The sequence below is a fragment of the Scardinius erythrophthalmus genome, assembly GCF_964197995.2.
Source record: "Scardinius erythrophthalmus genome assembly, chromosome: 2".
In the NCBI taxonomy this organism is placed as follows: Eukaryota; Metazoa; Chordata; class Actinopteri; order Cypriniformes; family Leuciscidae; genus Scardinius; species Scardinius erythrophthalmus.
The window spans coordinates 21,824,206-21,838,078 of NC_138222.1; the positions used below are offsets into that span (position 1 = coordinate 21,824,206).

General features: G+C 39.9%; 1 protein-coding gene across 1 annotated transcript in view; it reads left to right on the plus strand.

Moving 5' to 3' along the window:
* Positions 1-6,879: 6,879 nt before the first annotated feature.
* The window catches only part of LOC308687375 (solute carrier family 2, facilitated glucose transporter member 4-like), a 30,616-nt gene continuing 23,622 nt past the window's right edge, over positions 6,880-13,873 (plus strand). The window contains exon 1 of the mRNA XM_081359904.1: positions 6,880-7,195. Within this exon, the coding sequence (XP_081216030.1) occupies positions 7,163-7,195 (33 nt within the window). The 5' untranslated portion in view covers positions 6,880-7,162. The remainder of the gene's footprint in view (positions 7,196-13,873) is intronic.

A 13,873-nucleotide genomic window follows, 5' to 3' on the forward strand; every position in this document is an offset into this window, starting at 1 on the left:
ATCATTTTTTTTAGGCTTTCTGACCCCAAGACTCAAGTAATCTCTGCAATTCTCCATCTTTGATCCTTGAAGAGTCTTTGGCCACTCAAACCATCCTCCTCACCATGCATTAAGATAATGTAGACACACGTCCTCTTCCTGGCAGATTCGTAACATCTTTAGTTGATTATAACTTCTTAATTATTGCCCTGATGGTCAAAATGGGGATTTTCAATTCTTTAGCTACTTTCTTACAGTCACTTTCTATTTTATGATGCTCAACAATCTTTTGCTGCACATCAGAACTATATTCTTTAGTTTTACTCATTGTGATGGTTGATTAAGGGAATTTGGCCTTTGTGTTTCCTCATATATAAACTCCTGTGAAACAAGAAGTCATAGCTGGACAATTTCATGTTCCTAGTCACCCTGGTGTGCTAAATAAAGGTAAATATTAATGGGAATATACTTCAGAGATATTTTTCTCATAAAAAAATCTAGGGGGGCCAACAATTGTGGCCGACGTGTTTTGGAGAAAAACATTTATTTTATAATGTGATTCACCCCCCAATTTCAATTCTTTTACTTCAATGAAAGGTTAGATTTTTGCCAATTTTTTGAATGAAAGATCAAAAGGATAAACAATGCAGATTTATTTTTTTACAGCCATTTTTTATCATATTTATCAGGGGTGCCATCAATTTTGTATAATATACAAATATATATACACTGTATATAATATGTATTTTGTCAATTTTAAATCTCAATTTTAACCAGAAAAATCTGAAATGTATTCCCAAAATCATGCAGCCTATAGTTTATCTTGATATCAGCATGGTCACAGTCTTTTTTTTTTTTTCTTTTCTTTTTTTTTACAGGGACCAGATGCCACTGATTAGTCCTTCTGACGTAAACATGTACATGAGTCTCTGTACATGAACATAGTAAAATGAAAAATCAAACACCGTGGAAATGACAGGTATGTACTACAGTATGTTTCAGGAATGGCACAAAGGTGTGTGACTGTTCAAGTCTCTGTCTTTAGATCAGTGTGTTCAATAATGTGCTTTCTTGTCCTTTGTTGTGTATCTTTGGATTATGTTGTGCTGTAAATAAATCCAAACAATCAAAAAGCCATTCTCTTTAAATCTCTCCTCATTCTTTTTGAAAGGTTCCTCATAATGATAGGGCCTGGTAGCACCTGATAGGGCCATTATGCCCTAATAGGATATGGGTCTTTGTCTTTCTCAGGTGTGAAACTCGCATAAAGCTTTCTTACACAAAACATGTCTTACAAATTTTAAATCAGTGTATTGATTTATCTGAATGAGTATGCAGGATGATTTTCACATAGTTTTGAAGCAAATATTCTAGGCTACGTGATACATTTTTCAAAAGTCTTGTGAAGAAATAATCAGTATGGGTTTCATGACTTTATTTCAGTGACAATTTTTTCACAAACTATGCATAAACGTCATTATCTCAAAACGACAAACTTTTACATGCTGCTGACATATTGTTGCAGAGATTGTGCTAAATACAGTGGAATCAGACTTTAGCCATGAAAATGTCACCAAGCACAAATGTCAGAGCATGTCAGAACACCTCCAGGACCCAGAAAACACCTCAGACCCCAGAGGGAAGTAATGTCAGAGGTCCCCGAACTTCATGACCATATAACAGTTCAAACGGAGAAAACCCAGTAGAAGCCTGGGGTACTTCTCTATAAGCAAAAAGAAGATACGGGAGCCAGTGGTCCCAGTCCCAGCCAGTCTCACCAATAAATTTACACTACATCAATGTCTGATTAAATCGTTATGTGAGCCCATCAGTTTGAGGATGATAGGGTGTTGTACGCAAACTCTTGATACCCAGAAACTGGTAGACCTGCTTCAGGAGATTGGACATAAAATTGGTCCCTTGGTCAGTGAGAATTTCGGCTGGCAACCCGACTCTGGAAAAGAACTGGACTAGACAAGTTGCAACATATTTGGCTTTGACTGACTTTAAAGGAAATACCTCTGGGTACCTTGTAGCATAATTGGTGATCACCAGTAGAAACCAGTTACCTGCACAGCTCTTTTCTACAGGGCCAACGATATCCATGCTCAGCCTTTCGAATAGTGTACTGATTACAGGAAGGGGCTGGAGGGGCACTCTTAATGGACGCTTGATGGATACTTTTTGACAATCAGGGCAGCTTTTACTGTACTGGGCAACATCTGCTTCCAGGCCGGACCAGAAAAAGTGTCTTTTGATCCGTGCAGTGGTTTTCTTTTTCCCTAGGTGGCCAGCCCAAGGAATTGATTGGCTCAGGTGAAGGACAAACCTCACAAGCATCTTGCGGAACCACCAGCTGTTTCACCAATCCGATCTGGTGGTAGAGTATGCCTTGTTCAAATACAAAACGCTCACCCTTGTCATTAGTGGGTCCCTCACCTGCAGTTTCCTGATTTGCTTTCTGTTGGCATACACATACAAAGACTAGCATCTTTTTGCTATAATTGAATTATGTTGGTAGGCAGCTGGACATGTGAGGTTATATTGCATATGCTCTCTACAGGAAATTGGGAGGCATTATACTCAAGCTTTGTTTATTTCTTATGACGTCTGGATTTTTTTGATTTTGGGGTGCCCATCACTAAATATGCATCATAAAAGGGCAGTGTCGAAAGAGTCTGTATCGACATTTGGAGACCGCATTTTTGAAGGAGCCTTCAAATTAGGACAGTCTTTGTCACTCAGCAGTGACGCAATCAGCCTTTGAATGCAGGCTTCGAAGGATGCAGCCTCTAAATTGGGACGCAGCAATAATGTCATTAAGTTGCTGTATTGCCGCCAGCCAATAGCTGCATTGCTGATTATGGTTTCTAGTATCGATATATCTGCCCTTTTCAATGATCACAAGAACACGCAGTAATCTCAGACAATTTAATCCTAATACAAAGCACATGAAAAAAATATGATTCCTAATCTTTTTATTTGTACATCTGTTAAAAAGAAAGAAGAAAGAAAGAAAGAAAGAAAGAAAGAAAGAAAGAAAGAAAGAAAAGGAAAGAAAAAAAGAAAAAGAAATAATGAAAGGTCATCTGTACAATCTCTTATTTTTTTAAGGATGCTACCATTTTTCATTTATTTACAGTATACACCCAGCCACTTTTCTGAAATAAAATGCAGTAAAATGAAAAATAAAATAAAATAAAAAGTGGGCTAATATCAAATAAAATACCACATTCACATTTTCTACTAATGATATGTCTATTTAAATTATTTTAAACATTGTACGATATGATACATACTGCTCTCTAAAGATACTTGAGGTAAATATATACGATAATTTAAAAGTTTTTTTCCGAATGAGCTGTGGTAGATTTTTTTCTAAACTTAACTATGTCCTATAATATTTATACTCTAGCGCGTCTACAGTCGACGTCGGCCGAGCCTAACCCTATACCCTAGCGCATCTACAGTCGACATCGGCTGGGTGCTAATACCTGTTCCCCTGACTAGCTTGCTGCTCAGCAAAAATCAACAGACAGACTTCAGCAAATGTCCTTTAAATGCTTTAATCACGGCCGGGGGATCTCAGAGCAGTTCTCCAGAGAATATCCCAAGAAGAAGCAAGGCCGGAAAATCTCAGACAAATTCCATTGAGAATCCCACCAGCAAACACAAATACAAGTTTTTATAGAATAGGAGAATGGCAAAAATGACATGAAACATTACTTAATTTCCCCACAATTTGATTGGTTCTTCATAAACAAGCCCTCTTGTTACTAGGTAACCACAAGGTTTCAAGTTTAGACATCTGTCTAGTTTCATTTCCCATATTTGTTATTTTTATACTCACACAACCAAAGTCACAAGTTTTCACAAAAAGGGGTATGGCAACATTCAAAAACAAAGAACAGAACGGTTTAATACATTGTTTTTCAAAGTGTTAGTTTTGTTAGGCCTAAAAAGAGAAATAAGGGTAGATGTTAGAAACATGGTTAGATTAATATACAGTTTACTATTTTATCTATTAAAAATCCATCACAGAGCACACTTTTGGACTAAAAGCCCAAAGGGATGTACATATAATAAAACACAGAAAGCAGTTACAGGTTAATGTAACATTTCCTGTTTCAGGACTAGCAAATTAATTGCAACTTTGAACAGTGGCCAAATCTGCAAGATAACGGAGGTGGAGGTGGGTCAACACAGGTGGTATTGCCTTTGCGCTCATTGTTGATCGGCAAGTCCTGCAGACTGGTGATTAGAGTCATTTTCGCAGAATCCAAAAAACCTCCACACTGGCGAGCTAGTTTAGTTGGCATATTGAGCTACACTGGCGAGCTAAGCGGCAGTAGGAGCTACGCGCTGTGTCTGCTTGTGTCTACTTGTGTTTTATGACAGGTAACAATGTGTTATCCCATAATTTACTTACCCACAAGCCATCCTAGGTGTATTTGACTTTCTGCTTTCAACCAAACACAATCTGAGTCATATTAAAAAATATCCTGAATCTTCCAAGCTTTATAATGGGAGTGAATGGTATGCTAGATTTTGAAGCCAAAAAAAGCACATCCATCCATCATAAAAGTAATACATACAGCTCCAGAGGGTTTATAGGTTTTTGTCCATACATCCATATTTATAAACTATAATCACTGGATTCCGGTAGCAGCCATACGTGAGTCAAGTTCCAGCGGAAGAGTGAATTCTGACCCGATGCATGACATATTGACGAACGTGGAAGCGCAGAGGATAACTCTAACTAAGCAAAACAAAACCCCAGTCAGGAATTAGAATTCTAAAATGAGAATTTTAAAGAGAAATGTTGGAGGATTTCGATATAAGAGAAGAGGAGCTTGTGTTTGTTGCCCAGCCATATTTGTTTAAACCGTGAGACTCTCTCACCTAAGCTTATGCTACTATTACATCCTACGTCATACTTTGGGTCAGAGGTCACTCTTCCGCTGGAACTAGACTTATGGCCGTCCCCGGAAGCCAGTGATTGATATTAATGACATCACCACAGCTCTTTTCTGACTTGTCAAACTGACAGGGTTACAACTGATCCAATGTTACAACACTCCTTGGTGTCCCCCTAATACAAGGGGCTATTTAGCCTACATATAATACAATATATTTTGAGAATGGGTAAGTTTGTTCTTTGTACAGTATTAATTTCTTAAGTTCTTAAAAAGACTTAAATTAGAGGGTTTTTTTATATAAATGTGCAGCAACCCTATTATTATACTGCACACATACACAGAAACTAATACTCATTTAATGAGATACATTTACATTTTTATTCATTTAGCTGACGCTTTTATCCAAAGCGACTTACAATTGCTATATATGTCAGAGGTCGCACGCCTCTGGAGCAACTAGGGGTTAAGCGTCTTGCTCAGGGACACATTGGTGTCTCACAGTGGATTCGAACCTGGGTCTCTCACACCAAAGGCATGTGTTTTATCCACCGTGCCAACACCACCCCATTTAATAATGAGTACCACTGTGCATGGAAAATATGTGGAAACATCCAATCAAAAACATAATTTAAATGTCATATGTGGTCTACTTTTTGCACTAGATCTGCATTAGCAGACCCTGTCTGTGTCTGTCTTTAAGGGATCTGGTTTCTCTGGGTTCAGTGAGAAAGGCACACATGACTCTGGCTGGGGCCCTTCAGCTGACAGGTATCAGATTCATCTGTCTTTCGTCGGCAGGAATATCAGAGGATCAAGAAGAGAGGGTGTTCGATGGGAGCAAGACGAGAGAGAGAGAGAGAGAGAGAGAGAGAGAGAGAGAGAGAAGAGAGAGAGAGAGAGAGAGAGAGAGAGAGTGCAGGCGTGAGAGAGAGAGAGAGAGAGAGAGAGAGAGAGAGAGAGAGAGAGAGAGAGAGAGAGAGAGAGAGAGAGAGAGAGAGAGAGAGAGAGAGAGAGAGAGAGAGAGAGAGAGAGAGAGAGAGAGAGAGAGAGAGAGAGAGAGAGAGAGAGAGAGAGTGCAGGCGTGAGAGAGAGAGAGAGAGAGAGTGCAGGCGTGAGAGAGAGAGAGAGAGAGAGAGAGAGTGCAGGCGTGAGAGAGAGAGAGAGAGTGCAGGCGTGAGGAATGTTAAACTACCACCGGGGGTTTGTGGTGGGTGGTAATAAGGGCTCTTAAATTGAGTGGATGACATCAGATGTTTTTCCATTGCGTCGCTTACTCATTCAGTGTCAGACTCTAACCCCCAGCCTCACAAATCTCTGCTTAAATAAAAAAAAAAAACACACGCACATCTCAAGATATAAGTGGTATAGTCCACAACTTAGGAGCACCTGTTGCCTAGGGAGGATTCTTTTCATGTGACATGGGAATGAGTTGGTGGGGAGGAGCTTATAGGCACAGTTTGTGACCCCTTAGGCATGTGTTCCAAAATAGTAAGGGATCTATGAGCTAAGAAAAGCTGAACAATAGAGACTAACCATTCCATTTAACCATTCTTGGCCAATATTGTTGGGTTTTAAACCATCAAGGTGGGCATCTGGACTCTCTTGACCCATATAATCATGTGGTGGAAACTAAACTAAAGAAGTGAATCTTTGAAATTCTCAAACCAAATGCTCAATTAATACTTTAATTAGCCATAAGCAAGGATACTTGGAATGTCCTACAGTTTATGCATGATTAAACTTTACAGTAATTAGTCTCAGTTCTGCACAAAATTTAGTGATCTTGTGTAGGGATCTCTCTCTCTCAAACTTCATGTGGGACATGCTAATGTAGCCTACGCCTTGCTCTTTTTTTCAATGACACATAAGGTCAAGAGAATTTGTACAGTGACAAACCAACCTTGTAGGACTGAAGCTAATGGAAACAGCATAGTCAGTGTAGCTACTCTTCACATAGATCTAAACCCCTCCCCTCTGGCCCAAACTTCTAAAAACATGCGGGTGGAGAGTGTGTGAGCATGTATTCTGTGCCCTCTTCTTCAAACCTCACAGAGGAAATTATAGACACTGGAGAAACACACAAGCCTTGATCCAAATTCTGGACTTTTTTGTATAGTTCTTGTCTGTGTGTGTGTGTGTGTGTGTGTGTGTGTGTGTGTGTTTTAAAGGACAAATTAAATTTACAGATCAGTGCTTTGGAATAATACTGCTTGGAAAGTACTGTGAGACAGGACCAAAACTTTGAGTCTCGCACACTCAGAGTCATGCCGGCTGGGTTTCAACAGTTGGGAGGGGAGGTAATGACAATTACGATTATGCATGCAAGATAATGTGAGCTAACATACAGTGTGATGATAGTTTAATTTGGATCTTTAAAATATAAACATTTTAAAACATTTTTATATTTGATTTTTATTTGATTTGATTTAAATACCTAAAATAATACATTATGAGAATGTGCCCATGTACTGATTTAATATTACACTCACACTCTGACGTGAAGCCTTCCGTTGGTTTTGGTAAGATTGTCACTGGACAGTGCGATCCAGTGAGAGTGTGAGATAGCAATAAAGTCAACATTGCAGTTATATGTAGTGTGTAAATGTTCACATGTTTCAAGGTCAAATCTGTGTTTTAAAATGACTCAGAGATACTCAGTTAAAGCATTTCTGTCTCACAGTGGACCTTAAATGATAAAGTGTAACTAACACTTTAATACTTGAATATTTCTGTATCTTAGTGTTTTTTGGTGCCATGCTTTGTGATATGCTGACAGTAATCACAACACTCTAATGCTACTATTGCCAACCTATTATGCCAGCATATCTGAGGAACTCATTTTAATATTTTGTTAAAGAAGTATTCTCCTAAACTGAAAAAATGCTTCTGTCCAAGTGTTCAGACATACCTTGCCTCTCTTGACATTGTTTCCGTGTATCATTATAAAACACACCATAGCCAAACCTCAACACAGATTGGTCATGCCAGGGAGCAAACACACAAAACAAGTTAGTGCAAAAATGTTACTATTATATCATATAGTTTCATTTAAACATTTTTGACATAATTGTGTCATACCATGAAAATGAAAATTTGAGCAACAAATGTTTTTAATTTAATTTACATTGAATATATAATTTATTTACATTTGTATATGGTATGATGAGTTATCAGAATGCAACAATGAGTAATTAAAGTTCCCATACAGTCAGTCCCGTTCAACATTACGTTGGACTGACGTCATGTGGTCTCGCCTGGGAGCCCAATCACCTCCAAGTGGTAACAAAACAACCCAATGAGATTTGCATGCCAAGTCAGACCAACTCGGACATACGCGTCGGGTATAAATAGGACCGGCATTACTCACTTCATTCATATTTTGCTTCGGAGCCGAGCGGTTGTGAAACAACGATCGCTCATTCCATTCACCTGACAGCTCACGTTCTCGGTAGAATGGAGACTCCAGGCGGTCCAGCTGATTTGGAGCCAATTTAGGGATGCACAGGTAGACCTGTTTGCTTCCCAGGAATTCCCCCTCTGCCAGTTATTCTATTCCCTGAATGATGGAAACCTTAGGCACAGAGGCACTGGCACACAGCTGGCCCCGGGGCCTACGCAAATATGTGTTGACCCCAGTTAGCCTTCTCGGACAGACACTGTGCATGGTCAGGGTGGACGGGGAGCAGGTCTTGTTAGTTAACCGTACTGGCCCAACCAGACCTGGTTCCCAGAATTGATGCTCCTCACGACAGCCCCTCTCTCCATGTGTGGTCTCTGAACGAGACGTGGAGGGACTTAAGTGGCCTACCGCCAGTAGTAGTTGACACTACCACTTCAGCTCAAACCCCCTCTACGAGGCGTGTTTATGCTTTAAAGTTGAGTTTGTTCGGCTCTGTGCTTTCCTTCCTTGGTTTGGATGCAGAGGCTGTCCCCCTCCACCTTAAAGGTGTTGCCATTGCAGCACATCATGAGCTCCTACTTGCTCTTTAGGTAAGTTGCCCACTCGGCAAACCCTGAATCGAGTTCCTACAGCATCTTTCGGCAGTCAGACGCAGCGGAGGTGTCTTACGCCAGGCCCAGCACTGTGCATGGTTGGCCGGTCAGCCCTTGTACTGGGCTAGATGCCCATATGACGTGATTCCCTGTTCGGTAATCCCATATGTGGATTGTCCATGAAACGGTTTTCCCCTTTGCTCTGCCCTGTCCCTAGATAGGTATGACCTACTTCAGAGATCTTCCATATGAAGTACTGCCCCACGGGTCAGTCCATATGTGAAACCTCCACTCGTTACCTTCCTTCAGACAGGGTATGGTCCCCGTAGCATTCCCCTTCTTTGGGACTGGGCACGCTTCCCCAGCGTTATGGTCATGGCTGAGAATTGTTGGGAATTGAGTTCCGAAGCACTCTTCCATGGGGTAGGAACAGCAGCTTTGGCTGTCCCCAGAGTAAGACCCTGTCCCTTTCATCCCCCAAGGGAGGACTTCCCTTGGGCTTACTTGGGGCGCTGGGTAGGTTACGACATTTGTGAAAGCAGTTGCCAATAGGGCACGTGGCAGCTTGCCAGCATCTGCATCTCCAACACTTGTAACACAGGTCAGTGCCTATGGCGCTTTCCATAGGGACCCCATGACGTCAGTCCGACGTAACATCGAACGTGACTGACTGAATGGGATCGTCTAGGTTACTGATGTAACCCCCGTTCCCTGAAGGAGGGTACGGAGACGTTACGTCCCCCCTGCAACAGCCCTGAAACACCCCTGTCTCGAGTCCTCAGCAAAACATGAATGAAGTAAGTAATGCCGGTCCTATTTATACCCAAATGTCCTTGTAGGTGTGACTCGGAATGCAAATATCACTGGTCAGTGTTCATTGGCTCGCTTTGTTACCACTTGTTACTCCTTCAGGGAACTGGGGTTACATCAGTAACCTAGACGTTTTTATTTTTATTAATTTAGTCAAAACGGCAGACAAATCATAAATGCAATCAATAGTAATATGATTTGATTGCTTATCACTTTTGACCAATAGCTGGTGCTGTTACCAAATCCATGTTTTGTGGTCAGTGAGAGGTGACAATGACATAAAAAGGAGTTTGGAGTCAATATTCTTAAAGTGCCCCCATTATGCTATTTTAAAGGCTCCTAATTTTGTTTTGGAGGTCTACAACAGATTTACATGCGTCAAAAGTCAAAAGTCAAAATTTTCTCATAATATACATTGCACATCACCACATTTTTCAATGATTCTAAAACGACTCGTTGGATGAATCAGTCTCTCTAAATCCATCCTTTCCGAAAGCCTGCTCTGCACTGATTGGCCAGATGGCCCAGTCTGTTGTGATTGGTCTACCGCGTACAGTGTCTGTCGGAAGCTACACGTCCATTACCATAATGGTCCGTCCGGAGGCTTCTTAAAACTCAGCGATTGTAAACTGTAAAGACAGTAACGATGACATCGATTTTACCATATCAATCCGAGCGTGAGTCTGATGATGAAACATTGGAAGAACTAGTTATTCAACCTGAAACTCCATCGCAAGGGCAACTTGAGCAGGACGTTTCTCAGTGATATGCTACTCAGTTTGAGGTACATTATGAGATGTTGCAGCTGTCATTCCTCACCATCAGCATTAACAAGTGTATGTCCATCAACATACAACATAGACGGGCATTATGCAAATGTATCTTCTAGTAACATAGAACTGTAAAGCAGTAGGATTCGAATAAAAAACGACTCATATTGGCAGTTCAGAGTCGATTCTTTTTTTTGGGCACTTACTTAGTATTTTTGTCTTGTTTCCAGTCCAAATATCCCAAACAAATTATTAAATCAAGATGCATTTACTAAAGTAGTAAAATGCCATAAGATATTATGTCTTGTTTTCTGGGGAAATAATATATATTAAATAAATATTTGTAAACAAAATAGTTTTTGCTTAAAACATGCAAAATGATCTGTCCATGGGGTAAGAAAAAAAATCTTGTTTCTGTTTGAATTAAGATTATTTTTCTTACCCCATGGACAGATCATTTTGCATGTTTTAAGCAAAAACTCACTTAATTTTGATTAATTCCTCCGGAAAACAAGACATAATATCTTATCTAATTTTACTTATCTAGTAAATGCATCTTGGTTTAAGAATTTTTAGATATTTGGACTGGAAACCAGACAAAAATACTAAGTAAGAAAAGCATTTTTTGCAGTGTACAGCCTCAGAATCAGCTTGGCATCAAGCTATTAAATTCATTGATGCATCATTTGAGAATGGTTTGGTCAACCAAAAAGCTTTTGATAACTTTTTGCCAGAATGGTCTCACAATAACCTGAGCCGATTTTGTATTGATCAGGGGTGCGTTTCCCGAAAGCATCGTTGGCCAACTATGGTCGCAAGTTCATCGCAATGCCCATTGAACTCTATTGGTAACGACGGAACTTGCGACCATAGTTGGCCAACGATGCTTTCGGGAAACGCACCCCAGTATCAGTATTTTGTTCCAATCACCTGGATTTGCTAATTAGCACGGTTTTTCAGCCAGGAGACAGAACAAATTAGTGAAAACAGCTGGCTGAGTTCATGGGTGGAATAAACATGTGGCAGGACTTTTAAAAAATGATTATAAATTGAAACTGTCTCAACTTTTTGAGTACCTTCAGGAAATGTCTCCAATGACACAAACAGAGTTTCGAAATGATAATGCCTTTATAAAATACAGTATTTTACCAGAGCCCGTCTACGGAGAGCCTGCCCACTCCCTATTAAGCCCTGTTGTACCGAATTTTGGTTGTAGTTCCACCAGAGTTCCACTGGGGGCAATCGCCATGAGTGCAAAATGAATGGGAGTCAATGGGGCTAGACGGCTAAATTTGTCTCTTTCACCCGACTGCCGTTGAGAAATCTCAGATCTGATTGTAGATTTTGCAAGTTCAACATGGGTTTTAGGTCGAAAGTTGAATGAACGAGTACTTATGACCTTTCGATTTCTTACAGGTTGAGTTGTTGTTGCCCATAACACGCTAGCATTCTGCTAATGAACGCTGATTGGTTAGTGAAGGACTGATTACGACCAGAGATCCCGCTTGATGGCATCGTGGCATCCAAAGTGGGACCACAAACAAACAAAACAAAAACAAGACTAGCATGTGTAAAGCAGTAGGATTTACACATGACCTGTGTCAGCTGTGTTGTCGATGCCTCGAGAGAAAAGAAAGTGCAGAGCGCGAAAGCACCAGAGTGACTGAAGGATTGCCGTAAAGCAGTATCTCTGGTCGTACATGTGTATGACGTCATTGACACTTTAAAAGACTTTTTAAAGCAAATAAGTGACTCAAAAAAATCTAACACCCAGCAATGTGTAATTTATTTGCATCTCCTTTCGAATACAACATTCAAATTACTAGACAGAAAATTATATCCTGAGAAAAGTGGATTTTTATTGGTATAGCGCCATAGACCTCCATTCATTCTGCACTCGTCCTGTGAGCGCCCTCATATGGAATCAGAGAGGAACTGCAACCAGTTCAGAAGCCGGAAGTGTACTGAGAGTGAAACTTCTCGCCTTATTAGACATTCTCTGATTTTACGTCAAAATTCAAAATGGCCAACGCCCAACATGGCCGATATGGGGAAGATTGGGTACAATTTGACTTGGTATCTCATACCAGACATAATGAGACCTAAAGATTATCCAATATTTTGTGTATTTTGGGCAAAACGATCAGAAGCTATAAGCAAAAATAGTGAATGATGAAAATCATATCTCCAGACCAGTAGGTGGCAGTGTGCTGAAACGCTGCAGGTTGCCTCAGGTCATGCTTGCAATGACATGTACCAAGATTTGCCTCATGCTAAAGCATTGCATTTTGATGTGATCTTTGTTGAATTTGTTTGTGTGTTATTCTAGAACAGTTTGGTTTATCAAAAAGCTTCTGATAACTTTTTGCCAGCACGGTCTGCAGATGATCTGAGCCAACTTTGCTAGGTTGAATCGTCTTGAGCAAAGGAATCATATAAAAAAAAATAAAAAATTGGTGTGTGTTTAGGCCTTATGGTTCAAAAGTTAGCATAAACATGGTAACAAATTTGGACAGTTGGTGGCACTATAGGTAAATGACACCAAATTTGCTGTGCTTAAAGTTCAGACTGTCCTCGATCTGTGTGCCAAATTTCATAACATTCTTGCAAGCAGTTCTATGGGCTACCATAGACTAAAGAGCAGAGGAAGAAGAAGAAAAATATTAACAGAGACAATAGGTGCTTCACACATTCAGTGATTGGCCACTAATAATGCATATTAATGCCAGTAAGTGTTACACAATGAATACAGCATTTGTTTTGAGAAATGTGTTGTACACTCCTGTACACTTATGTCAGCAGATAAAAACAAGAGAGGAGTCAGCCAGACTTCTGTCAGTCAGTGAAAAGACAGGTGTGTGGCCCATTCTGCTAATACCAGATAAACCACAAAGACATGGGAACAGACTGAACCATTTTACCTAAAACACGTGACAGACAGAACAGATCAAATCAGTATAGGGCTTAATTTTAAAGCAGTAATCCTTTATTAAATATGAAGGTATATGTGTAATCAGATAGATATCTGGCTTTCCACCTCTCCAATGTTGAACATACTGCTGTGAAGACATTCTATGACATAATGGTTTTGTTATGTGCAGGTTGAGGCAATCATACCATGTCCTTGATAGCCATCCAGGCAATAAGATATCAATTGCGTAGTTATCTATAATCTTTTTTAAATATGAATTTAGATTTTATCCCAATATATAAATAGAGAATTGCAATATTTAACAATATAGAAAACAAATTTAGAGTGAAGATGACAGTAATGCTGTAATACATTCCTTTGATGTTTGTAACTTTGCTTTATTTTGATTATACTTTGAACACCAATGTGCTGCTGAGATTACATGAAAATATTCCTGCTTCAACAGACTTATGATACTGTGATTATAAACA